Below are 27,102 nucleotides of genomic sequence, written 5' to 3'. Positions count from 1 at the left end.
ATTACAGGCAGCGGCCACCACGCCTGGCTAACTTTTGTATTTTTAGTAGAGACGCAGTTTCACCATCTTGGCCAGGCTGATCTTGAATTCCTGACCTTGTGATCCACCTGCCTCAGCCTCCCAAAGTGCTGGGATTACAGGCATGAGCCACTGTGCCCAGCCTCTTGTTCTTACTGGTCAGAAGTCCAGCACCTGATACACAGAAAGGCCCACTGGCTTTAGAGCAGGCTGACTCATGGACCAGAAACCCTCAGCTAGAAAGGTCGGCATTTCCTTTGAGCCAATGCTGGAGGCTTTGGAGAGGGAAGGCTGCCACCCAAATGGGCCCTGGACACTGATTGACCGGCCCCTGTGATAATCTGCTCCTCTAGCTGCTGGCCCATCGAAGGGATGAGAGGCCTCTGGTGGCCGGATGCCATGCAGTGGGACGTCTGGCGTTGTAATGTTATTTGGTTTCACATGTGGGCCAGGACGCTAACAGGGTGTGAAAAGCCACGAAACAGGGATCTGTTGGAGGAGAAAGGACGTCTCAGGACTCTGTTCCTTTTTTTTTCTTTTTTTTTTTTTGAGATGGAGTCTTGCTCTGTCGCCAGGCTGGAGTGCAGTGGCTCAGGACTTCCACCTCCTGGCTTCAAGCAATTCTCCTGCCTCAGCCTCCCGAGTAGCTGGGACTACAGGTGCGCATCATCAGGCCCAGCTAATTTTTGTATTTTTAGTAGAGACGAGCTTTCACCATGTTGGCCAGGATGGTCTGGATCTCTTGACCTTGTGATCCGCCTGCCTCAGCCTCCCGAAGTGCTGGGATTATGGGCGTGAGCCACCGTGCCCAGCCAGGACTCCATTCCTTACTGGGGCATTTCCTGGATACTTTTTCTATCTGAGAACTGGGAGTTTCCTCTTAGCAGAGCCAAGGGCAGAGAGCAATGCTTTCCCAGATATTAAAAATGACAGTTGCCGGTTTTGGGGTTTAAGCGGGTGTGTGCGAGGTTTGCTGAGCATTGGAAGTGTGCCTTCCAGGCTGAAGCATAGCAGAAGGAGGACTTCCTGAAGAATTATAAGTGTTCTACAAATACTCTATAGTTTATTATGGGAACCCCAATACTCAGCAACCCAGTCTTCACATTTTATGACACCCCGGAGTATTGAATTAATTCCTGTGACTGCCAAAACAGATGGAAACAACTCGTGGCTTAAAGCAACAGAAATGTGTTCTCTCACAGCTCAGGAAGCCAGAAGTCCACAGTCAGGACGGCAGTAGGGCCTGGCTCCCTCCGAAGACTCTGGGGCAGGGTCCCTCCTGCCTTTCCCAGGCACCCCTCGGCTTGTGGCTGCATCGCTCCCCGCTCTGCCTCCGTCCTCACGTTGCCTCCCCTGTTCTCCGTGTCTCCCCTCTCTTTTCTCTTACAAGGACACTTGTCATTGGATTTAGGCTCCCCTGCAAAAGCCAGAGTGATCTCATCCCGGGATCCTTAATTCAGTTATATCCGCAGATTCTTTTTCTAAAATGAAGTCACATTCGCAGGTTTCTGAGGTTGGGAGATGGACAGACCTTTCTGGGGTCCATCCTTCAGCCCACTGCAAGCATCTATAACAAAAAGCTCAGGGGTAGCTTTGTGGGTGGTTTTTCCGAATGGTTATTAGCGATCTTCTTTGCCAAAGAATGTATTTCTGTGGGTCCAGCTTTGTTCCTTTGGGGTTCTTCTCTTGTAGATCAGTGTCATCTGGGCCACATTAAAGGTTAAAAGGAAACCCAAGGGCAGGCACTTCCTAATCTGAGAGCAAGTTTTTGTAGTAACATAGAACTCAGCGAGAGGAGCGGGGGCCGTGTTCTTCACCGGCACTAAAGTGCGTGGTGCTGCTTATGCTGGCCGCTGTTTGGCGTCACTTGGAAAGCTTTGAGAACACATCTGAGCCCTGCCCCCACACACCTTCAGACTGCACTGGCCCACAGCCCTGCCCCTCCACACTCACCAGCGTTGTTTCGGGAGCTCACTTTCTCTCTGGCTCTGCAGCGGCTATGGATGCTGGGATCATTACTATGAGTCGGACACAATCTTGCATTCATTTCAAGTCCTCGCTGCCCTCCTGGAGTCTCCCGTCACTCAGGACATCATCTGCGACGTGGGGATGTAAGTGCCAGCATGAGTGTGGAAGGGCAAGCCCGGGACAGGGGGCAAGCTCAAGGGCGTGAGCCTCCCAACTGCCTCTGTCCAGGGTGTGGAACCTGCATTCGTCCAGGGATCCCAAAGGCCTTATGCTTGAAAGGGCGGTTTTGTTCCTATCCCGGCGCTATAAGCCACCTCATTTCCCCTGCAAGGAGGTAGCTGCTGGAAGCAGCATGTGTCAGCCCTTCCAGAAGGTCCTGTGCACACCTCAGCATACTGTGCACAAAAGGGAATGCAGCGGTCATCCCATTGCGTGCAAACAGCCTTACTCACTTCACGGGGAGTGTTGGGCTAGCTCCACGTCCACATGTCACCACGTGGTTCCCATGGCCTAGGCTGTATATGTGTAGCTCCACAAGGCAGGACTCTGCACACCCTGTGCTCGTGTCTGTGCTGTGCCCTGCATAGCTGTTCCCATGGAGGCCTCTGCACACTCTGTGCTGGTGTCTGTGCTCTGCATAGCTGTCCCCTGTGGAGGCCTCTGCACACTCTGTGCTGGTGTCTGTGCTCTGCATAGCTGTCCCCTGTGGAGGCCTCTGGACGCTCTGTGCTGGTGTCTATGCTGTGTTCTGCATAGCTGTACCCTGTGGAGGCCTCTGCACGCTCTGTGCTGGTGTCTGTGCTGTGCCCTGCATAGCTGTCCCCGTGGAGGCCTCTGCACACTCTGTGCTGGTGTCTCTGCTCTGCATATCGGTCCCCTGTGGAGGCCTCTGCACGCTCTGTGCTGGTGTCCGTGCTGTGTTCTGCATAGCTGTCCCCGTGGAGGCCTCTGCACACTCTGTGCTGGTGTCTGTGTTCTGCATAGCTGTCCCCTGTGGAGGCCTCTGCATACTCTGTGCTGGTATCTGTGCTGTGCCCTGCATAGCTCTCCCTGTGGAGGCCTCTGCATGCTCTGTGCTGGTGTCTCTGCTGTGCCCTGCATAGCTGTCCACGTGGAGGTCTCTGCACACTCTGTGCTGGTGTCTGTGCTGTGCCCTGCATAGCTGTCCCCTGTGGAGGCCTCTGCATGCTCTGTGCTGGTGTCTGTGCTGTGCCCTGCCTAACTGTCCCCATGGAGGCCTCTGCATGTGCCGAGTTAGAGATTGAGACACTACAGAGGCAGAGGTGAGGGGATCGTGAAGCCCAGGCCCAGTCCTGAGAAAGGGCCCACCTGGGAGGTGGATGGATGGGTCCCTGTCCCGGTAGGTGGTCATAATGGGCTCAGGGTGGAGAAGGGCTGGAAGGTGGGGGCCACAGGTGAATGTGAATCAGTGAGGAGGGTGAGGGAGGGGGAGGAGGCAGCAGAGGCCAGAACATTCCAGGAGGAGAGGGAAGACCCCTGGGGCGGAATGACTTTGCCCTCCATTGAGAAGCAGCCCTCTAGTCTCAGAGTCTCTGCTGCCTGCATGGCAGAACCATCTCTGCTCATCTTAGCTTTGATTTGAGGGCTCCACAGAAAAGCCCTGCAGTTCTCTGAAGGGATCGTAGGAAGCTTCATATCGAAGTAAAATGCAGGGTTCTGGGACTGCCGCCGCCGCCTCCGCTTGCTCTGTGTTTTCAAAACTTGGCAGCCACGTGCGTACCTCCCCTCTCTCCTGCAGGCCTGTGATGCACCGAAACGTCCGCTACAACTGCAGGGTTATATTCCTCAACAGGTAAGCTTCCTGCTCCCACCCCTGGGAGGGCAACTGGTGCCTCTCCCTGGCTTTCAGCCGAGGGCTGCCAGGACCTGTGCTGGTGCCCCGGGGACCCGTTGCTGGGAGGCTGCTTCCGGAAGCACCCAGGCTTAGTGAGGGCGGTGCACCTGGCAGGTGATCCGGCTGCCTTTGCTTCCGCTGGGTCTCAGCCACCACCAACACAGGCATCCCCAGGTATCAGAACGAGAGAGACACAGAGGGCAAGGGTGTGAGCACCCCAGTCCCTGTGGCCTAGAAGCCATTCCACGCGAGCTCCAACGCTGGTCATCAGCTGCTGTTGACGTCCGCCCCTGCTGGAGCGTAGCTGCTTCATGGTTGACAGTCAGGGATGGATGCAGCCGCGGGGACCCGAGTTGTGGACAGACAGCTGAAGCGCAGTGAAGGAGAGAGATGGGCTTGCGGCCCCATTCTCGAGCTGACTCTGCACGCATCACCTTGTCCTTCGGTGGCCGTGACCACCGGCAGCGGCACATGCGTCTCGGGAGCCTGTGTGCGTGGCCCTGTTCCCTTGCCTGCAGGAAGATCCTGCTCATCCGACCCAAGATGGCCTTGGCCAACGAGGCCAACTACCACGAGCTGCGCTGGTTCACCCCGTGGTCGAGGAGTCGGTGAGTCGGGGCCCGACCGCCCTGGGATGTGTTAAGCACCTTCGCCGCGTGTAGCCTGGTCCTGATCTGGGAGCATTACTGGTGGAGGGTGGCTGGGTTCTTGGTGTTTTGAACAAAGAATTGGACAGAAAGCACAAAGCAAAACAAGAATGAAGCAATCAAAGCGGAGATTCATGGAAAATGAAAGCCCAGCCAGGTGCGGGGGCTCACACCTGTAATCCCAGCACTTTGGGAGGCTGAGGTGGGTGGATCACGAGGTGAGGAGTTCGAGAGCAGCCAGGCCAAGACGGTGAAACCCCATCTCTACTAAAACAAAAAATATATATATATAAAATTAGCCGGACATGGTGGTGGGTACCTGTAGTCCCAGCTACTCTGGAGGCTGAGGCAGGAGAATCGCTGGAACACGGGAGGCGGAGGTTGCAGTGAGCTGAGATCGTGCCACTGCACTCCAGCCTGGGCAACAGAGTGAGACTCTATCTCGAGAAAAAAAAAAGAAAGAAAAAGGAAAGAAAATGAAAGCCCAGTCCAAAGGGTGGGAGTGGGCTGAACAGGCGGCTCAAGGGCCTGGTGCCAGAATGTTCTGGTGTTTAAATATCCTCTAGAGACCTCCCGTTGGTTACTTGGTGCACATCCTATGTAGATGAAGATGCTGAAGGGGAGTTACAGAGGCATTTACTTGGTGTACACACTATGCAGATATAGAGGACGTTTCCTGTCAGAAGTGGCTACAAAGTTATTTACTTGGCCTTAGAAAGCTGGGGTTCGTTGTTTGATTTACTTCTAGGAAGTCCTTAGGTGTCCTGCCCCCAGGCCCTACTCTCGTTTCTCCGCAGTGTCACTCGTAGGGACTAGCTGGGGCGGATGGTGCAGGTGGTAAAAGAGTTCACCAAGACAGTTGTAGGTAAAGAGAGGCAGATTTATTAGAGAACATATGAAAATAACGTTTCAGGATTGCAACAGGCAGCACAGCAGAGAAGGGGCTGTCTGCAGAGGCAGGGCTAGAGGGGGCTACACTGGCGATGAGGTAGACCTACAGGGACCACGGACAAGGAGGTCATCGTGCCCTCAGGGTATTCTCTCAGAACACGTGTTCGTGCTTGTCCCACATCTGGAGCCCCTTCCTCCTTGCTTCCTTACCTGATCAGGCCTCCCCCAGTAGGAGATGCGCAGGAACGCGGGCCAGGGTCTCCGCCCCCTGGTGCCAGCCCCTTACATGTCTGATTGTTGCTGCTGATGACACTGTGGCCAGGCTCAGCGCGGATCAGATGGAACTCGCAGTTCTCCGTCAGGGATATGAGTCATGTCAGGTGAAGCGCCACATTCATCTCGTGTGGTACTGAATATCAGGTGTCACGTCTTCACCTGGTTGACATTTGGGTCATTCTTTGTCACGATGGGGCGTCCACCATGTGCATCCTCAGGCATTTACTGGCATCACCTGTCCCCCGACAGATGCTCCCAGTTGTGACAATCAAAAATGTCCCCAGACATTACCAGACGTCCCCTGGGGGGCAAAATTGCCCAGCTGAGAGATCCTGCTCTCTGTTACAGTCCTTCCTATTTTTTATTGTTGTTACTGTAAATGGACTCTGTAATACCGCATTTTTAAGCGGTTAACATTTTTGTGTAGAAAAACTTGATTTTTATGTCGCTTTCGTCATTGACCACCTCACTAAATTCTCCTCTTGTGTCTGTTGGTTAGTCTTGATTTTTGTAGTTTTTCTGTTAAGTTGAACTTCTGTAATATGCAACAAATTTTACTTTTCCTTCAGTATTTATACCTCTCGGTTCATTTTCTTAACTTTTCTTGGCCAGCATTTCTGGAACAACGTTCTAGATCATCTCTGGAGCAAAATTCTAGTTCTCAGCTTATCCACTGTGACACGTCTCTCGGTAAAGCTGAACATCAGCGTGTGGGGAGACTGAGATGCCCCGATGCTCGGAGAGCCCAGCCCACCACGGTGTCACGGCGTCTCAAGTCACCCTCATACTCTCCTTTTTATCTTGACGTGATTGTTTATTGCACTGGGGGAACACCTGGCAGTGCCTTTGCCGCTTCGTCCATTGAGAGGGTTCAGTTTGATTTTTGTTTGAATGTAGCTGCCACTCCTCGTTTGTCCTGAGATGCTCCTCCTGAGATCCGCGGTGTTTCCCTCTCCAGGCACACAGAGGAGTACTTTCTGCCTCGGATGATACGGGACCTGACAGAGCAGGCGAGTCCCTGGGTGTGGAGCCCGCTTTTCAGTCCGTCGTGGCTGTTCTTAGCCAACAGTGGACGGGGTGGGGCAGGAACTCTTTGGGATCCAGGAAACAGAAGGCACCACAGTGCGCCCAGGTCCGAAACGGACCAAGCGGGTAGCTTCCTACAGTGAGGTCAGCGGCAGGGCCAGGCAGCGGCCGGGGCGCCTTCTCTTTACCTCGGGGCCGCTTTTTCGCCCGTGCCTCCCTCCCTGCCCCGGCTCACACTGGCTTCCTCCTCTTTTTTTTTCCTCCTTGTGGCAGAGGACGGCCTGCTCCACCCCCAGGGACTGTGTTCCCACATTTAAGCCTTATCTAGAGACCCACAACAAAATGCCGTGTTCTCAATTTTGAATTCTAAGGGAAGGCGCCCTGGTGTCCCCTGTTCAGCCGCTGTCCTGTGGCTGGGAGTGGGAGGCCGGGCTGCGTCTCCGCCCAGGGCAGCAGCTGTTTTGATGTGATCACAGGACAGGGTCGCTTCAGAAGCTGCTGACCCTGACTGCCAGCCCCGTCAGTGTCTCCTTGGCTGCTCAGAGCACAGGCGTCCCCTTCTTCTGCACATAGACTCCGAAAGATGCCTCTGCCTGGCACCACTCGTGTTTCCATGTGCAGCCGCAGGGCACCCACCTCTTCTGAATGTGTGAGAGCCCAGAGCCATGTGGCCGTGAGATGTCCGTGGTCCTAGGGGTAGTGCGTGGCCCAGACAGGGCGTGGCCAGCGAGTCTCATGCACTCTTCCCTTCCAAATGCAGGAAACTGTGCCCTTCGGAGACGCGGTGCTGGCGACGTGGGACACCTGCATTGGAAGTGAGATCTGTGAGGAACTCTGGACGCCCCACAGGTCAGCCCCACGCCCCCGTGCTGCCAGTCCCCACCACACGCGGGCCAGCTGGGAGGACCTGGGACTGCAGACGTCCTGGGGCTGTGGCCGTGGGCTGGGAGCTGCTGTGGGAAAGTGCGAGGGGACACCCGGGAGGCCGGGTTGGAGGAGTCTGGTGGTCTCTTCTCTTCACCTGCCTCTGCACACAGCCCGCACATCGACATGGGCCTGGATGGCGTGGAGATCGTCACCAACGCCTCCAGCAGCCACCATGTGCTGCGCAAAGCCGACACCAGGGTGGATCTCGTGACTGTGGCCACCACCAAGGTAGGGGTCGGTTCGGGCTGGAGAGCGGGCTCCGCGGGGCAGGCGCTGTGTCTCAAGCACCCCTGCATCCTCAGTGCCCAACTCAGGGCTGAGCGCACACACGACGGGCATCTGGGGCTTGTAATTACGACCTGTACTCAGCAAGTGTGCCCTGCCGCCCTCCGGGGCTCTGCCGGCACAGCCCTCTCACCCACACAGCCACCCCATGAAACAGACCCGGTCCCCCTCTCTGCGATGACCAGGAATAGGGACGTGCCACTTGCTTGTTGGCATCATGGCAGGGCATGGGGAACACCCGTGCATTTGCTGATCCTGCTTTTGGCCAGTGAGGTGTGCAAGGGGTGGTGCTTGTTAGTCATTCACGGTGCAGGCGTGGGTTTAGCTAAGCTGCCTTTGAATCTGGGCTTTGTCCACGGAGCTCTCTTTGGCTTGTCTGAACCTCATCGTGCCTGAGGGAGGTGATGGAGCCCGCCTTGTGGGGTTGTTATGAAGCAAATACAAATGAAACACACGTTTTGCGTGAAGGCTGGTACCCAGCAAGGCCAGGCTCGCCAAAGCTTCGTGGCTCTGTGCCTCCCTGCACGTGTGCCTTCTCTCTGTAGCAGTGGGGCCACTCATGATGACCTAGTGGGACTGGGGGGACGTTCCTGTACGTGGGCAGGTGGCAGGCAAGGCTAGTGGACCGCAGCTGACACCTCCGCTGTGGGCTCCGCCTCTTTCAGAACGGTGGGATTTACTTGCTGGCCAACCAGAGGGGCTGTGACGGAGACCGCGTCTACTACGACGGGTGCGCCATGATCGCCATGAACGGGAGCATCTTTGCTCAGGGATCCCAGTTTTCTCTGGATGACGTGGTAATGAGCGGGCGTGGACATGGCTGGGGGAGGGTTCCCTGTGCAGAGGCCGAGCCCCCTGCCCTCCCCTGTAAGCTGGGTGCTTAGTGAGGACCCCTGTGGAGAAGTTGACCTCCCGTCCTTGGGTCTGGGGGCAGCTGAACCCTGACACATGGCCCATGGCCCTGGATGGATGAGGGTGAGGGCAGCTCACCAGTCCTGCGTACCCACAGTCAGGGAGGAGGGCGCCATGCCACACAGGGCCACAGGGGAGCGGGCTCAGGAACCGAGGGGATGGTCCCGCTGTGGGAGGCAGGCTTTGTGGTAAGGAGAGGGTGGCTGCCGCCTGGTCCCTGTGGGAGGGTGTAGTTGGTCGGTTTGAATTCTGAGGGCTGGCAGGGAACCAAAGCCTCTCCTTTGACATGAGCAGGCTCCATGGCCCCCGAGACAGGGCTAGGGATGCCGTGTTTGGTTAGGGGGCCTTATCCGCGGGAGCAGAGCTGGCAGGGGGCTCATGGTGAGTCCGTTGGAGGTCCTGTCGAGGGCACATATACTCATCCTAGGCCTTAGGCCACGCTGCCCCTGCATCCTGGGAAGCAGGAGTGGAGACCCCAGGATGCTCTGGTCGGGGAGGCTTTGTTCTGCAGGGCTCTCCAAGCACACAGTGGCCAGCTGTGTGGGGACAGCCCCGGGGGAGCTGTGAGTTAGAGTTCGGAAGTGCCGTTGCTATCCGAAGACACACGTATATGCGCGGGTCCCCAGCGTTCCCTCCCACACAGCGCCGCCTGCCTGGCCTTTGGCCCCGATGGCCTTCTGCTCTGCTCTTGTTGGGGACGGGCATTAAAGCGGCAGATTCGCCGAGGCAGGCGGTAGCAGGGGAGACGGTTCTGTAGCTGGCTTCGCAGGAGCAGGGCGTGCTTGTGTCCTGGCGTCACCAACTCGGCCAGGCTCTCGGAGAATGCTTTGCTGCCCCTGCATTCCCGTCGTGTGATTCTCTCTGGTGCTTTCTGCACAGAACAGGTGCGGTCAGCATGGAGGTGGTTACGAAACCAAAGCAGTTTCAAGTGGACTCGGTGAACTTCAGTGTGAAACAGAATTCCACGGTCTTTTCAGGGCTCTCTTGCATAGGGCGCAGGCAAGGGTGTGGCCATCTCAGCCCCAGGCCCTGCTTTCCACGTGACAGTGTCCCCAAAAGGCCGCTTTGCTCGTGGTTAACCATGACCGAGCTGGAAGGGCTTTGAGGAGAAAGATTAAGTTCCTGCTGATGGGAAGCGTGGTCCTCTCCCTGTTACTCACATCAAAGCCACAGGCACGTTGGTCGTGTTGATTGGCAGGTGTATTGAGAATCACCTGCCCCAGGACCCCCGAGGGTTCCCGGCCCCATGTTGACCCCTGATCAGAGTCTTTGGGGTCTACGTTTTTAGTGAGCACCAGGAGATTGTTCCACACACTAGAATCCGGGAGCCACTGCTTAACGCGTCACTAGAATTTCTGGTGGTGCCACGTGCTCCGTCCTAGGCTGCAGCCACGGGCCTGCTGTGTTAACTGCTGTCCTCAGGTTCAAGCCACTGCCCTCCGCCAGGTCCTCCGTGTTGCACCTGAAATGGTCAGCAGAAGCGTCATGACATGTGGAATCATTTTAGAGTCACCCCTTCTGCCTCCCGCTCAAGCAACTGACCTGCCGATCTCCCTCTGGGCCACGTTTCTCAGGGTCTTCCTGATTCCCTGGGTTTTCTGGCTTGTCATGCACCTGGAGTCCGACTGCTATGGTGAAGTCTGTTAACCTAGCCCTGGGGAGAGTGAGATGGAGCCACCTTCTCACAGAATGATCCTCGCCACCCCGTCTCCATTGCTTTAAGGCTTCACACTTATGGTGGCTTAACACGTGGACGTTTGGTGGCTGTGGTGCCATCACTTTGGAAAGCAGCCAGAGAACCACAGAACGTGTGAACCAGTCTCCTGGTCTTCATGGCATTTTAAGCCAGGTCTGGCCCACTGTGACGGCAGCAGAAGCGAGGGGCATGCCAGACGGCCACGGCCGTCCTGTGAACCGCCACAGTGGTGCCCACACTGTTCCTTCTCTCTCACACTTGCGTTGAGCAAGGCAACTGTCAGAAACGCAATTGGATAAAGACATTTCTTCATGAAGGAATAACCCCTATGAGTTAAAACCTCGTTTCTGCATATACTGCAATTGGCAGAACCCCTACCATAGCCGGGTTCAAAGGCAGAGTGGCGGCACAGGCCGGGACCCTGGTGTGGATGCCGGGGCTGCGGCTCTGCCTCTGCTGTTCCTCAGCTCCACCCTCTTCTGTTGGCCTCGTTCTCGGGTTGCCTCTCCTCGTGGGCACAGGGTGTTTGCAGCAGCTCCGCCCACCCCGTCTTCACACTGCCACGTGCAGAGGCTGCAAAGGGGCCTTGCTCCCGTGTGTCTTTTTGATGAGAGAGGCGTTCCCAGAAGTCCCCGGCAGGGGCTCATTGACAGGGTGGCGTCTTGTGCGGTGCTGAGTGGGTCACTGGCAAGTGTCTGAATGCAGTGGAGGTGGCAACAGTGAGGGGCAGGGCTGTGGGTCGGCCTCAATGTCATCTGTCCCGTCCCTGGGTCCCCAGGAATCCAGGGGTCTCAGCCCCTGCTTTAGAAGGTGCAACACCTGTGGCAGCGGCATAAATGACACGCAGGAGTGGAGCAGATGGGAAGTCACGGGTTCTCTCCGAAATCTTCCCCAGGAAGTCCTGACGGCCACGCTGGATCTGGAGGATGTCCGGAGCTACAGGGCGGAGATTTCGTCTCGAAACCTGGCGGTGAGTGCTCCAGTAGACACCCGTGTGGGATGCTCATTGCAGGTGTGGAAAGTGGCCCCATTTGTGCGGGCGTGGTGGAGGCCGTGAGGGTGCAGTGCCTGAAAAGTCTGATGGGGACGTTCTGGACTTCCTGAGTGCGGAAAGGGCTGGTGCTGCGGACGGAACCTGCTTCCATCTGTTCCCAGTCGTCCTCTGCTGGAGCCAGGCCCCGAGCTGGGATGAGCGGGACAGGCAGGCAGAGAGGCCAACAAGATGGTCAGTGTGCTCGGGTCCAAGTAGCCTTGGAGGCCAGGAAAGCCTTGAGATGGCGGGTGGCAAGCGTGGTGGGGACAGGCACACAGTAGGTAGCCGAGGCTGGTCCCCACCTTGGAAGTCAGGGGCAAGGTCCACGGCGCACGCGAGCCCGTGTCTGAGTCCCGGGATGCAAGTAACACCTCTCCTCCTGCCTGAGGTCCTGCTGCTGGGAATCTACAGCTCTGCGTTTCTGCAGGACGTCATCACAAATAGATTATCAAACTGTGCAGCCGTCGTGAGACAGTGGTTTTTGCAAACTCTGAAGAAGTGTCATGCTCATAGCAGAGCGGACTCTTCTGCTGTTGATCGATTGATTGAGACAGGGTCTTGTTCCATCACCCAGGCTGGAGTGCAGTGGACCATTACAGCTCACTGCAGCCTGGACCTCTGGACTTTAAGTGACCGTCCCACGTCAGCCTCCTGAGTAGCTGAGACAGCAGACACACGCCACCATGCCCAGCCGATTTTTTATTTTTACTTTTTAATAGAGACAGACTCTTACTATGTTGCCCAGGATGGTCTTGAACTCCTGGGCTTAAGCAGTCCTCTCGCCTCAGACTCCCAAAGTGTCAGGGTTACAGGTGTGAGCCACCGTGCTCAGCCTTGTTTTCATAACAGTTTTATTAAGTTGTATTTGCCACACCGCCCAGTGCCTCCATGTAAGCACCTGATTCCGTGGTTTTTAGTGCACCCATGGAGTTATGCAGCCACAATCTTAGAGCATTTTCACTACCCCAGAAAGAAATTGTGGCCATTAAGCACCGCCATGCCCCTCGTCCGGCCCTGGCAGCCGCAGGTCTGCTCTCTGTCTCTATGCATTTTCCTATTCTGGACGTTTCATCGGGATGAAATTACACAGCGTACGGCCTTTGGTGTCTGGCTTCCCGCACTTGCTGTGCCGTTTTCAAGGTTCATCTGTGTGTCGGTGCAGTCGCCCCTTGGTATCCATGGGGATGGGGTCCGGGAGCCCCCACTGACCCCCTGCAGGGATGCCCGTACCCCACAGTCCGCCCCGCAGAACTCACTGATACGAAGAGTCAGCCCTCTGTATGCGTGGGTTTCAGATCTCGAGAATACTGTACCTTTTATCTGTGTGTGGTTGAACCCGGGGGTTTAGAACCCGCAGATACAGGGTGTGGCTGTAATTCACCCCTTCGTATCGTCAGCGTGTTCCATAGCTGGGATGTTCATGTTCTGTTTCTTCACTAGTCCATTGATGGCCATTGGGAATGTTTCCACTTCCCATCACGAACAATTCGGCCACAAACACGCGTGTACTTCTGTTGCAGGGGTCGTGTTTCATTTTTCTTGGGTGTGTCTGTCCAGGAGTGGAATTGGCTGGGTAGTGTGGTAACTGTTTAGCCTTTTAAGGAGCTGCCAGAGTGTTTGCCGAGAGGTGGCACCGTGGTGGGTTCCGGCAGGTGGGGATGAGAACCCCAGTTTCTCGCCCCCCTCCACCTCCTGTTGCCATCTGTCGTTTCGCTCCTCGCCATCCTCGTGGGAGTGAGAGCGGCCTCGCTGTGGTTTTGACGTGCCTTTCCGTGGCTCATGGAGCCCTGCTTGTCTGTGGGTCCTGGGGACCTGGAGGGTTTCCGTGAAGCTGGGAGTCATTTTGTCTTGAATCTCTATCGCCAGGCCAGCAGGGTGAGCCCCTACCCCCGGGTGAAGGTGGACTTCACCCTCTCGTGCCACGAGGACTTGCTGGCACCCGTCTCTGAACCCATCGAGTGGAAATACCACAGCCCTGAGGAGGAGATAAGGTGTGTGGCCCCTGACTCCTGGGAGGGACCTGGTGTCTGTGTGGCCACGCCTGTGGGGTGGGGACCACTGGAGGTCACGCAGTGGGTTTTCAGAACCTGCCTGGGTGGGGACTTGGCAGGAGTGGGCTGTGCCTCCCTGGGTTGAGGGCATGGATGCCGGAGCCAGACCGCCTAGGTGTGACCCCAGCCCTGCTGCTTCCCTGTGCTGTGACTTGGGCCCCAAGGTGCTGTCCGTTCTGTGGCTCGTTGTCCCCAGTTTAAAATGATGATGATAATACCTACGTCCCTGGGTTGTCTTGAGAATCACATGCATCCCTTCACACCAGGTGCCTGAAGCAGAGTCAGGCCTCCTGAGAGCCCTGCATCGACTCCGGCACTGCAGCCTCCTAGGGCTGTCCGGGCGGGTTGCCAGGGGTGCTGTGGGCCGGGGCCACCCTCCAGGCTCCATGTTCTGATTGCCTTGCAGCCTTGGACCTGCCTGCTGGCTCTGGGACTTTTTAAGGCGAAGCCAACAGGTAAGACTTCCAGTTTCTAGTGAGCCCATCGTGCTCATTCTACTGGTTGGTCTGATTTTATTCTGGGGCAGGGCAGGGTTTGTTTGTTTTTAATGCAAACAATAAAAAGCGTTTCTTCACTCTGCCTCCATGGGGAGCTTAGTCTTTGCTAGCCAGAGGCAAGGTGGGCACAGTGGCTGGTGGGTCAGCTCCAGCTCTGGAGGCGCGGCAGGACCTGGTCTGACGGCATTGAGCGTCAGCTCACCATTGTGATCATGCGTATCTGAGATTCATCAGTGGAGTCAGCCTCAGACATGCCCCACCCCCGAAAGTGTCTCTTTTCCCTCTGAAAAATCCATTCACCCTGCCACGTGTGGGCATTTGTCCCGAACTCAGGGAAAGCACTGACACCCACCTGCATTTCCATGGACGCCTCCTTGAGGTCTGCAGGCGGAGTTAGGCTGATCCTCAGGCTGATCCTCGGGCATGCTGCTTCTCCGAGGCTCTGCTCACACCGTATTTGGTTGGCTCATTCCAGGCGGGGTTTCTGCTGCCCCTGAGTGGCGGGGTTGACAGCGCGGCCACTGCCTGCCTTGTCTACTCCATGTGCTGCCAGGTCTGCGAGGCTGTGAGGAGCGGAAGTAGGTGGCATCTGCTGGCACGAGGGAGGCTCCAGGGGGCCAGCCCTCGGGCTGCCTGAGTGGGGGATCTAGGAGGCGGCAGAGGAAACACCTGGGCCATGGACATCGGGGTGAAGGTGGCTTTGTGGCCACACACAAATGACACAGCATCACACCCCAGTCCTGCAGCCAAGGCAGCAAGGCCCTCGGCAGCTTTCTGGGGCTTTGGGCACATGCGGCTGAGTCTCCAGAGCTGCACCTGCCTGCTCTGTGCACGGTGTGGCCGGGTGGAAAGACGCAGGCATGGGAGGTTCACGTTCTCCCCTGTGTGCTGTGGCATCGGACATCACCTTAGCATGTGCAACAGCACGGGGCAGTGATGCCCATCAGATGGGGCTATGGGCCATAGCGTGGGCTGGAGCCACACGGGCACCTGGGGGTGTAGATGGGGGTGGAGCTGCAAGTCACCTGGGGGTGTAGACAGGGATGGAGTTGCACGGTCACCTAGGGGTGTAGACGGGGTGGAGTAGATGGGGGTGGAGCCACACAGTCACCTGGGGGCATAGACGGGGTGGAGCCTCACAGTCACCTGGGGGTATAGACGGGATGGAGCCTCACAGTCACCTGGGGGTGTAGACAGGGGTGGAGCCACACAGTCACCTGTGGGTGTAGGCGGGGATGGAGCCGCACAGTCACCTGGGAGTGTAGATGGGGATGGAACTACACGGTCACATGGGGGTGTAGATGGGGATGGAGCTGCAGGGTCACCTGGGGGTGTAGACGGGGGTGGAGCTGCAAGTCACCTGGGGTTGTGGATGGGGATGGAGCTGCACGGTCACCTGGGGGTGTAGACGGGGATGGAGCCGCACAGTCACCTGGGGGTGTAGACGGGGGTGGAGCTGCACAGTCATCTGGGGGTGTAGACGGGGATGGAGCTGCAAATCATCTGGGGGTGTAGACGGGGGTGGAGTTGCGCAGGCCCCTGGTGACCAGAGACTGGGGTGGAACTGTGTAGACACCCCACACATTCAGGTGACTTCTACCCATTCTGTCCTGACGATTTTCAGATCAGGAAGTGCTGGCTGATGTCCGCACCATCGTGAACCAGAGCAGTTACACCCCCCAGGATCCCCGAGACCTCTGTGGACGCATACTGACCACCTGCTACATGGCCAGCGAGAACTCCTCCCAGGAGACGTGCAGCCGGGCCAGAGAGTTGGCCCAGCAGATTGGAAGGTAGAGTTGGTCCCTGGTGTTGGGCTCAGCAGGCAGCTGACAGCTCAGAGCCGCCGGAAGCTGTGCCAGTAGCGCATTGGTGCCTGGCTTCGTTCACTCTGCATCGTGTCATCCACGATGTGGATAAGATGTCAGCGCTCCATCCCTTTCTGTGGGTGAATAATATTCCACTGTGTGGATAGACCCCGATTTGTTTCTCCAGGCATCAACAGCTGCTTAAATGTGCAGCTGGGCGCTTCTGAGGGCTCCGCTTTCTCTTGGTTTGAGGCAGATTTCAGGGAAGCGGTGTATCAGTCCTGCCTATCTGACCCACCCCATTCTCGGACTGTGCCTACGATTTCCGCCCTTCCTCTCTCCACTCTTGCATTCCCAGTGCAGGCTGCAGGTCATATGTGCTCATATGGGAGTTGGCTGTGGGCTGACTCATACCCCTCCTCCTGTCCCTTCCCCCTGCCCTCACTGCCTCTTCCACAGGGCGGTTCTCTACGTGGACAGTGGAGGGAGGGCAGCTTTCCGGAGAAGGGAGACTGGGTTCCATCTAGAATGTTCCATCTACAATAGCACTTAGGAGAAAATGAGCAGCTGCCCATCCTGTTTGTTGAACTCAGCTAAAAGCTGCCCCCTGCCCCACAGCAATCCTCCTCCTAGAGATGTACTCAGAGGAATCAGAAGCAGGGACCCGAACAGATACTTGTTCAGGAAAGTCCATAGCAGCACCATTCGCAGAGGCCAAGAGGTAGGGTCAGCCCAAGGTCCATCCCAGATGAATGGAGAAAGAAACTGGTCCATTCACACGGTGGAATATTATTCACCCAGAAAAAGGAGTGGAGCATGGGCATGTGACACAGTGAGGAGAAACCTCGAAGACATGGTGTGGAATGAAAGGAGTGGAGCCATGCAAAGCCATGTGGCGTTTGATTCCATTTCCATGCAGTGTCCAGAACAGGCAACAGCATAGAGAGGGCGTGTGTCACTCTCCGCATCTGTCACTATCACAGCTGTCAGAACTGGAGGAGGAGGGAGTGGGGACAGACTGCCTGTGGGATGGGGTTTCCTTCTCAGGTGATGAGATGTTCTGAGCCAGATGGTGGTGAGGGCTGCACAGCACTGTGGATTGCTAAACGCCACTAATCATACACATTAAAGTGGTTACAATGGTCAGTTTTATGTCACCAGGGCTCCACCACACATGCGCACACACATGCACACATGCGCACGTGAACATGCTGCCCTCCATGCCTCCCCTTCTCCTTCCAGCCATCACATCAGTCTCAGCATCGATCCAGCCGTGAAGGCCGTCGTGGGCATCTTCAGCCTGATGACAGGGAAGAGCCCTCTGTTTGCAGCTCATGGAGGAAGCAGCAGGGAAACCCTGGCGCTGCAGAACGTGCAGGTGCCCCGGCCTGGGCTGGTGTCCCCTGGGGATGGGGGTGCAGGGAACCTTGGGATGCCTGGTACAGGATGCGCAGGTGACCCGGCCTGGGCTGGCATCCCCTGGGGATGGGGGTGCAGGGAACCCTGGGATGCCTTGTACAGGATGCGCCGGTGCCCTGGCCTGGGCCAGCATCCCCTGGGGATGGGGGTGCAGGATGCGCAGGTGTCCCCGCCTGGGCCATCATCTCCATGAAAGTCATGGCATAGGGCGCCCAGGGACAGCCGGTGCCGGGGTCCACAGCCTGTGTGCCTTGCTGAAGACATCAATCATGCAGCCTTGTTAACAAGGATGGGTGTGTGTGTGTGTTAGTGCCTGAGCATGTGATGTGTAAGAGCAAGAGCAAGGGTGTAAGGGTGTGCATGCTTGAGTGTGTGCAGAAATGTGAGTGCAAGAGCAAGAGGGTGTGTCAGAGTGTGAGTGTGAGCATGAGAGGGCACATGAGTGTGAGTACAAGCATGTGTATGCACAAGTGTGGGTGTGCTTGTGAGTGCTTGTGCACAAGCGTGTATGCGGATGTGCAAGTTGTGTGTGCACAAACGTGATTGCACAGGTGTATGCGAGTCTGCCTGAGTGCACGTGCATGCCTGTGAGCATGTGGGTGGGTGTGCATGACTGTGAGAGTGCACGTGACTGTGTGAGTGTGTTCCTCTTGAATCCTCAGGGAACAGCCCAGATGCTGTCTGCCTCCTGGGTTACTGCACTTGATTAGATGCTCCATGATGGGCGGAGGAGCAGAGAGGCCGGGGCGGAGGTGGGGGCTCTGGCTGCTGGGATCTGTCCTGTCTCTCCCTGTCCCCTTTCTGCTGTGCATGGGTGGTCTCTCCCCTCCTGTCAGTGGGAAAGGGACAGAAATGCCATTGCCAAGCTTTCTCCCAGGGAGCCTACAGCTCAGTTCTGCCACCGATGCTGCCTCTGCCCTCCCGGGCTCCGGGTGCTCTCATCTTTGAAGATAAGGCCCCGCTGCGCTTGCATGAGCTCTGCAGAGGTGGACAACCCTGAGAAAGGCCTCGGGACACTGTGGGACTTGGAGGCTCGGATGCTCCCAGAACACTAGAGAGCTCCTAAGTGATTTTAATTTTCTTGTTTTCAAGAGGTTGCAGGTGTGCGTCTCCCCATCCTCCCTTTGCAAGGTAACCCGATATTTCCTCTTGTGTTGTCCAGGCTCGAATACGGATGGTCCTCGCCTATCTGTTTGCTCAGCTGAGCCTCTGGTCTCGGGGCATCCGTGGAGGGCTCCTCGTGCTGGGATCTGCCAACGTGGATGAGAGGTGAGTGTGGCCCAGTGGCAGGTGCTGGTGGGTCCCAGAACCTCTCAGATCTCTGAGGGTGATGCGCTGTGAGATGCTGTCATCCTGTGCCTCTCATGGCAGGTTTGGTGCCTGGGACAACATTCCTCTAGAATTTCACCCGACCTGAGTGGCAGAGTGGATGGCATCGCCTTCCTGCAGGTGGCTTCTGGTGCTCACCACTCTCATCAGCCCTGTGGTCCTTCCTCTCTGCTGTGCCTCGAATTCATCTCCCCGCTCCCTGCAACAGACAGGCTCCCCTCCTTCTTCTAGGCTGTTCCACTGCATCTTAAGTCATTTCTTTGCAGCTCATTTTTACCTCCAAACCAGAGTTCATTTTTTATGTGGACTGAAAACACTCCCCTTCTCATCCTGCTTCCCTGTTCAACAAAACTCAGTGCCTCCCTGTTGTTTTCCAGATAAAATTCAAGCTGCCTATCAAACCCAGTAGTGGAGGCTGCTAGAGAGTCTTTTCCAGCCTTGGTTTCCCCACTTCCCGTAGGTGAGCCTCTGCCCATCTCAGCTCGTCTGTGCTGTTCTTAGTTGCTCCTTAGTAGCTGAGGAATTTCAAAAACTATTTGTCATTCATTTGTTTGTCTATGAATCCATCTATCCATATGTCAGTTCAGCCATCCATCCATCCATCCATCCATCCATCATCCATCCATCTACCTATCTAGGCACCCACCCACCCATCTACCCACTTACCTGTCCATTCATCCACCCATATGTCTTCCATTCATCCATCCATCCATCTACCCTCCCAGCTGTCTGTCCATCCATGCATTCATCTACCCATCTATGACCCATCTATTCATGCATCCATCCAGCCACCCACCCACTCACCCATCCATTCATCTACCTATCTGTCTATTCATTAATCCCCACCCATCCTTCCACCCACTTGTCCATCCATGCATTCATCCACCCACCCTACCTATCCATTCATCCACCCATGTGTCTGTCCATCCACCCATCGGTCTATCTGCTCATTCATCCATCTGTTCATTTACCATTTCATCTGTCCACCTACTCATCCATCTACCCATCTCTCCATTTATCCGTCCATCTACCTGTCTGTCCACACTTCCTTCCTTTCATCTATCTGTCCCTTTCTTTTTTCTATGGTGTGAGAGTTGTAATCACTCTGCATCCTTGCCTGTCTGCACATGTGTTCTCTTTTAAATCTTAGACTTTTAAATCCTATTTTAATTTTCTAATTACAGAAATTTGAAGTTAACACCCAATACTGGGTAAAAATTCTCATCTTCCCCATGCATATTTTGTTAATTGCTTTTCTGGTGCCTCTGGTGCCTTCATGAGGGACTGAATCTTCAGGAGGGGTGTGATGGCTGGTGTATATTCTGAGCTCTGGTGTAGTTGAGGATGTTGATTTTTTTTTTTTTTGAGACGGAGTTTCGCTCTTGTTACCCAGGCTGGAGTGCAATGGCGCGATCTCGGCTCACCACAACCTCTGCCTCCTGGGTTCAGGCAATTCTCCTGCCTCAGCCTCCTGAGTAGCTGGGATTACAGGCACGCGCCACCATGCCCAGCTAATTTTTTTGTATTAGTAGAGACGGGGTTTCACCATGTTGACCAGGATGGTCTCGATCTCTTGACCTCGTGATCCACCCGCCTTGGCCTCCCAAAGTGCTGGGATTACAGGCGTGAGCCACCGCACCCGGCCTGATGTTTTGTTTTTGATTGCATTGCTTTTGCAGATGAGGAAGAATTTGATCTGTTATAAAATTGTGCTGTCGCAGTTCCCCGTCACAACTCTTGTCCATCATTTTCTAGTGTTTAAAATGTTAACAAAGAAATAGATACTGTTTCCAGGGTCAGATTGGATTCTGGGAGCTTGAAGGCCTCTGGATCCCATTTAGAAAATAAGCAAACCTAGGTAGTCACCTCTCATCCCTCAGCTGCTTGCCTTTCCTGCTGCTGGACAGAAGGCTCTCTGTGGCTGCAGACTCTCCCCCCATGATGTTGTAGTGAAGCCCTTCTGACCGTTTCACAGGTTGCACCCCCCTCTGCCACCGCCTTCTCACTGGTCACAGCCAGTCCTTTTCTTCCTCTCCATTCTGGGGAGAATCTCGGGTGTATAGTATTGATTTTTAAAAATTTCCCTGTAATTCTGTTGTTTAATTGCTTCTGATTCTAGGTCAGTTGCATCCCTGTCTGCTCCTCAGGGGCCTGTTGGACACCTGTTCTCCATCAGGCATTCTTCCCTGTGGTGTGAGCAAGTCAGAAACAATTCCTGTTCTCTGCAAGTGGGAGGAGACAGTGATAGCCCAGCTGATGACCTGTGTATTGTAGGAAATGTCTGCCCAGAGAGCTCAAGGAGGGAAAGGGAGAGTTGGGAGTTTGTAAGCAGCTTGCTCAGGGAGGGCCCTGCTGAGAAGCGAGTTTCATAAAGGCCTTTGGTGCCAGGGTCCATCCCATAGGCCCTAGCTGCATGACAAATGAATAAATTCACTCACACACAGAATACAGTGAGCAAATGTTCTTTGGGGTTGTGAGCCACTCACAGAGAGAGATCCCACCTACATGACGCTGACTAGTTTGCCCTCTCCCCATTTATTCAGTATAGATTTAATAGCAGAGGTTCTAAGTCAACACACTTGTAGACTTTCTTAGCCCAAGGCAAACACCATTAGAAGGTGATCTCCCTGGTCAACCTACTTCCGAGAGGGCCGTCCGGCTCAAAGCTTAGTTTTGAGACCATATGAGTAAACAAGTTATTCAGATAAACTTTTCCACATACCCTAGCTATTTGCTTTTCTTATTAACTAAAGGTAAAGGAGATTTAGGCTGCCTTCAGCCAAAACTTCTACTGAAACTATGCAAACTTCTTGGCCTTCCAAGAAGGTTTGCGACTATATTCTAGAACTTTCTCTAATATTTTCCCCTTAATGTTTTTGCCACCACCCTGAGTGAATTCCCACACTGCTGGAGGTGAGGGTGGGTGGAGAAGAGCCCAGTGAAGGCCTGCCCCAGGACTGAGGACCGGTCATTGTCTCCCTGAAAGGCCTGGTCTTAAGTGGGGACCGAAAGACCTGCAGAGCTGGTTTTGGGAAGAGTGTAGTGTGGGGGTCAGGGGAGGTGTGAGAAGTCAGAGACAGTTGTTTCCGGAAATTTCACTTTCAGGGGGAGGGGAGGCACAGGGTAGGCACTGCAGAGATCAATGGGGACAGGAAACGAAGTCTGCTTTATTATTAGAGACAAGGTCTTGCTCTGTCACCCAGGCTGGAGTGCACTGGCACTGTCACAGCTTGCTGCAACCTCAACCTCCTGGGTTCAAGCCATCCTCCCACCTTAGCCTCCCAAGTAGCTGGGACCACAGGTGCGTACCATCAGCCTAATTTATTTTGTTTCTGCTGTGCTGCCCAGACTAGTCTCCATTTGTTTTCTTGCTTTAAGATACTGTCATGAAAGGACCAGTAGAGAGTGAGTGGATTTGCTGGTGCAGGATGGTGGGGATGTTTCTGATGAGGAGATGAGAGCAGGTGACTAGGCGGGAGGGTGGCTTTGCTGGGGGCCCAGCCAGCATGTCCACAGCAGCAGGAGGGGTGGGTTCAGAGGCAAGCCTCCAAGGGCACTGCTCTTCTGAATGATTTTCTCTTTTCAGTGAAGTTAGGAGAAGGTTCCAGAGAGAGCAGGAAGGGAGAGGAGAGTGAAGCCAGCCCTGTGGGCTTAAGTTGGGGTCAGCACGAGAACTGCAGAGCTGAGAGGCTGTGTTGAAGGTGGGCATCTAGCAACATGATTTCAGCTGATGGAAGTGACTGGCTTGGGGGAAAGCTCAGTGCGGAGTGTGAGAGGAGGGGCCAGCTGCTGGAACTTGGTGGTCCTCGATTGAAATGTGTGGCCACACCTGTTGCTGGCTTCAGAGTCTCACCAATCCACCAAATCAGTCTTGATTTCACCAGAAAAAGTCTGCCTCAGTTTTCAGCCTATAAGCCTGCCTCTCATCCCCATGGGGCCCCCACCTCCCGGCTGGGGTTCATTTCAGCAAGACGAGGCAGCATCCTTGCCCCGTGGGTCTACAGGTGGAGCCAAGCCCCGCACTGCTGGGATTTCCCCGGCTGTGCTGAGTCAGCCCAGGCGGATTTCCCCCATCTTTGGCAGTCACTGGGGATGAAGGAGAAAAGGTGGTAAGATGAAGACCGTCATCTCCCCTGGCCCATCTGACCCATATCCTGGCTCCTGCTAAAGGACAGTTGGATGGGACAGGACAGAGGCGATGGGGTGACTGGGGCAGCCCCCACTGAAGGCAGCACAGGGACTCACTCGTCCCTCTGTTGGGACCCTGGGGGTCTTACACCCCGGACATTGCACCACAGTGAGGGTCAGGAGGGGTGAGAAGGCATGGAGGTGTGAGTTTGTGAGTGCTGAGAAATGTGTCTGGTGGGACAGGCAGGGGCAAGCCTGGAATGGCTTGCAAGGTCAAGGGCACTGTTGAGGGGATTCAGATGGTGGAAGCGCCTGGCCTGGGCTGGTGTGGGTGGTCAGCCAGGAGCCAGGGGAGAACCTGGAGGCCTGCACCAGCATTGCGCATGGGGCAGGGTGAGGAGGACAGGGGTGTGGAGGGGCTTCAGGAGTTTCCCGTGGCTGCTGTAACCCATGACCACAAAGTTAGTGCCTTCAACATTGTGGTCCTTCAGCTCTGTAGGACACATGTCCAGTTTGGGTCCCCTGGCTCAAGTTAAGGGGTGCACATGGCTGGTTCCTTTTGGAGGTCCCAGAGAGAATCTGTTTCCTGCAGTTTCCAGGCTCTGGAGCCCCATCTTCATTGGCTCATGACCCCTCCTCCTTCTTCACCACCAGCAGCCTCATGATTCCATCTTTCCCCTGTGGTCACAGCTCCCTCCAACTCTCACTTTCACCCCCTTCTACTTTTAAGGACCCCTGTGATTGCATTTTGAGCACACCCTGCAATCCAGCGTCACCTCTACATCTCAAGTCCCCAACTGAGTCCATCTGCAAAGTCCCTTTTTCCCTGCGAGGTGACAGAGTCACAGGTTCTGGGGATGAGGACGTGGGCATCTTTATACAGGATGGATTCTTCTGCCCACCACAGGCCTCAGAGTGAGGGCAGGGGAAGGGCCCAGCTGTCCAGACAGCAGAGTGTCCATATGTGCTGAGTTCCTGCTCACTCCCGATGCCCCAGGACTTCTGTCCCTCAGGTCCGTTCAGATGGCTGATCCCAGCTCTGTGCTGGTGACCCCCAAAACCCACCTGCCGTCCCTGGCGTGTCTTCTGTTACACCCAGAGGCTCTCCTGGGTCACCTGCAGCCCCTGCCACCTTTGCCAGCTGCTCTGTGGCTTCTCCAGGATCCTTGAAATTGCCATGATTCTGGCTTCAGGGCCCCTGGAAGAAGCGACTCTGTGAGGGCCGAGGTTGATGGAGTCTGCAGAGCCCCTAGGAAACCCATGTGCTCTCCCTCTCCCTGCAGTCTCCTGGGCTACCTTACCAAGTACGACTGCTCCAGTGCGGATATCAACCCCATAGGCGGGATCAGCAAGACAGACCTGAGGGCCTTCGTCCACTTCTGCACCGAGCGCTTCCAGCTTCCCGCCCTGCAGAGGTGAGTGTGCTCATGGGCCATGGTTCCACAGCCACTGGGCTCATTCCATAGCACAGCCCCGGCCACTCTGGGCCTCACTCAGGTGCCTTTGTAGCTCCTGTTGCCTGCTGAACAGCCCTGCCCTTGAACTGGCACTTGAGGCCCGTGACCAGGCCTCCCCTTCTTCCTGTGGATGCCCCAACAGCCCCCAGGCTCCAGCCAGATCAGGGAGCTGCAGACTCCTGCCTCCCTCGCCTGTCCCGCCTGCCCTGCCTGTCCCACCTGCCCTGCCTGCCCCGCCTCTCCCACCTGCCCCGCCTCCCCCGCCTGCCCTGTCCCCCCACCTGCCCCGCCTCCCCCACCTGCCCCGCCTCCCCCACCTGCCCCGCCTCTCCCGCCTCCCTTTCCCGCCATCCCCATGCTGAGGGACTGAGGCAGACCGAGGAGGCTCGCTGCATCTGAGCAGAGCGCCTGTGCTTCAGCAGTGACTGCAGATGGATTAGTGCCTGGAGCCTTCCTGGCCTTTGCTCCCATGGTTCCCTGTTACAGGGATAGATGTTTCTTCTCTTTGCTTATCCTCCCTGTGGTGACTCTGCCCCCCAGGGGACATCAGGTAGTGTCTGTAGACATGCTGAGTAGCTTTGTTACATGGGCCATGCTGCTGGCATTAGCAGGTAGAGGCCAGGGGTGCTCCTCAATGTCCTGCAGGGCACAGGGCACAGACATTCCCTACAGCACAGTCTCCTCCACCTGGGTGTGGATGGTGCCCGGTGGGCTGGCCCTGTGCTGTGCCTCCATGTCTGCCTCTCCTCCTCGGGTCATAAGGCCACAGCAGCATGCACACTCCTCCACCCAGGGTACTCAGGAAACTTAGTTTGGGGATTCTCTCCCAGAGCTCGCGCACCCTGGCAGCTTTGCTGACCGGCCTCTGTGGGTGACACCCGCCATGGGCACCGAGGAAGGAGAACTGTCCAGACCCCAGGCACAACTAGTGCCTGAAGAATATCTTAGTTTATAGTGTTATTGCCCAGCTGTTTCCTTTATATAATCCCTCACATATAATCATTTATTAGTTTATAGAATTAGTGCCTGAAGTGTAACTTTGCTTGCTATATCTAGCTTATATAATCATATTTAATACCTATATCTAGCATACTTAGTTCCATATACTCTTTCTATATAATCATATAGGTATTGTAGTCGGAGCTGCACTGACACATTTAGTGCTGATTTGTAGAATCCTTCCACATAACCATATAGTAGTTTGTAGTAGGAGGAATGTCTAGAGCAGTCACAGAACAGAAGCAGTACATGGGAAAACAGCCAGACCAGAACGAGAACCAAAGACCCAGGCGGCGTCCCTGCCTGAAAGGGCACACACTGTATGGCAGGCTTGGAGCAGGAGCCTCCCCTCCTGATAAAGGAGTTGTAGCACCTTGCATCCAGTTCCTGTGGAAAGTCGGCCTCAGGCCTGAGATCCCACAAATAACCGAGGGAGAAGAACCCCTCTGGTGTGACCAGTCACGGCGGCTGTACACCCTGTCAGTCTTTTCTCACTTCTGTGCTGGCTCAAATCATCCTCCCATAAATATCTTAAGAGAAGAGCACAAGCCTGTCAGTCCCCACTGCACTGGCTTACAGTATCCTTCTATTAGAAACCCTTTGAAGTCTCCAGCCCCCAGATAAGAAGTGTTGCGCATGACACCTGTTGCACACAGCCCACTTCCTTGCCTCGGTGACCTAGTGGGGGTGGACCCCTTTTCTGTACATGACCCTCTACTGCGCACAGCACGGCCCCCTACTGCGCACGGCCCACCTCTCTGCCCAGGTGACATAATGGGGTGGCCCCCTCACTTGTAACTCATGTGATTACGTATGCCCTATCACTAAGCCTATAGATAATGGCCTTACTCACGACCCTGCCCCCTGCTTGGACCTAATAAATACAGATGCTCTGGGGCATTTGAGGGCCGCCGCTGATCTCCGCTCACAGGCGGTGTGCCCCCCGAGGCCAGATGCTCTTCACCAGTTCTTCAGTGTCCTGTCTCTTTACCTCTTGGATCCTGCACCCCAACACAGCATAAGGGACACCCCCGACCCTGTGGGGCCAACAGCCCTACCGACCTCTGTGTGTTTCCGCTGCAGCATCCTGTCGGCGCCGCCTACCGCGGAGCTGGAGCCCTTGGCTGATGGACAGGTGTCCCAGACTGATGAGGTAATGGTGGTGGCTTTGCCACGGCGCTTCTGCCCTCCTCTCCACCACTCACTCCCTGACCCACCCAGAGCGGCTTCCAATCTGCAAGCTCCGTTCCTGGGAAGTGTCCTATGCAGGTGTCCCATTCTTTATCCTACCTGCTGTATTTTCACCGTCCCTTTTCTACGTTTGGATACATCAGTACTTAGCATTGTGTTAGCCCAGCCCAGAGTGTTCAGTAGAGTAACATGCTGTGCACGTGTGTAGCCTGGGAGCTCAGGCCGTACCATGTGGCCGAGGCACATAGGCGGCTAGAGCATCTGGATGCATGTGAGTGCCTTGAGGGTGTTCACACGGTACAATCTCCTGAGCACGTGTTTCTCAGAACGCATCCCCGTCATTAAACGATGCACACCTGACTTTCTTTACAATCCATTGATTTCTGTGAGGTCACTAGGGTGTCTCTCTTTCATTGCTGATTTTAGTTGAGTCTTCACTCTTTCTTCTTGGTCGTTTTAGCTAAAGGTAAAGCTTTGTCCATGTTTTTTTATCTTTCCAAGCATAACTTTGTTTTGTTGATTTTTTTCTGCTGTCTTTCTTTAATTTCCCTCCGATCTCAGCCATTTCCTTCCTGTGCTGGCTTTGGCTTCCATTTGCTCCTCTTTTTCTGGTGTCTCAAGGTGGAAAGTTAGGTTATTGATTTGAGATCTTTTTTCGTTTTTAAGGTAGGTGTTTACAGCTATGAATT

The 27,102-nt window shown here is 55.3% G+C and overlaps 1 protein-coding gene across 9 annotated transcripts in view; it reads left to right on the top strand.

The window, feature by feature from the left end:
* Positions 1-27,102, top strand: part of NADSYN1 (NAD synthetase 1) — a 58,093-nt gene that overhangs the window by 3,740 nt on the left and 27,251 nt on the right. For 3 of the 9 annotated variants that reach the window (XR_010340210.1, XM_064370264.1, XM_064370263.1), the window contains exons 3-20: positions 2,013-2,129; positions 3,746-3,799; positions 4,360-4,449; positions 6,614-6,665; positions 7,442-7,530; positions 7,719-7,836; positions 8,559-8,690; positions 11,397-11,471; positions 13,401-13,525; positions 13,992-14,040; positions 14,558-14,660; positions 15,707-15,875; positions 17,133-17,268; positions 18,472-18,578; positions 21,842-21,939; positions 23,674-23,779; positions 24,050-24,181; positions 26,306-26,375. Coding sequence is in view for 6 of the 9 variants with exons in the window: in XM_064370264.1 (XP_064226334.1) it covers positions 2,013-2,129; positions 3,746-3,799; positions 4,360-4,449; positions 6,614-6,665; positions 7,442-7,530; positions 7,719-7,836; positions 8,559-8,690; positions 11,397-11,471; positions 13,401-13,525; positions 13,992-14,040; positions 14,558-14,660; positions 15,707-15,875; positions 17,133-17,268; positions 18,472-18,578; positions 21,842-21,939; positions 23,674-23,779; positions 24,050-24,181; positions 26,306-26,375 (1,822 nt within the window). In the remaining 3 variants the exon portion in view is untranslated. Of the gene's footprint in view, positions 1-2,012; positions 2,130-3,745; positions 3,800-4,359; positions 4,450-6,613; positions 6,666-7,441; positions 7,531-7,718; positions 7,837-8,558; positions 8,691-11,396; positions 11,472-13,400; positions 13,526-13,991; positions 14,041-14,557; positions 14,661-15,706; positions 15,876-17,132; positions 17,269-18,471; positions 18,579-21,841; positions 22,103-22,224; positions 22,340-23,673; positions 23,780-24,049; positions 24,182-26,305; positions 26,376-27,102 lie in introns of those variants that run through there. The other 6 variants (XR_010340213.1, XM_064370265.1, XM_064370267.1 and 3 more) reach the window with 6 other exon arrangements.

The sequence above is a fragment of the Aotus nancymaae genome, unplaced genomic scaffold (genome assembly GCF_030222135.1).
Source record: "Aotus nancymaae isolate 86718 unplaced genomic scaffold, 86718_ANA_hifiasm-v0.15.2.pri h1tg000106l, whole genome shotgun sequence".
Lineage (NCBI taxonomy): Eukaryota > Metazoa > Chordata > Mammalia > Primates > Aotidae > Aotus > Aotus nancymaae.
This window is presented reverse-complemented; position numbering and strand designations above follow the sequence as displayed.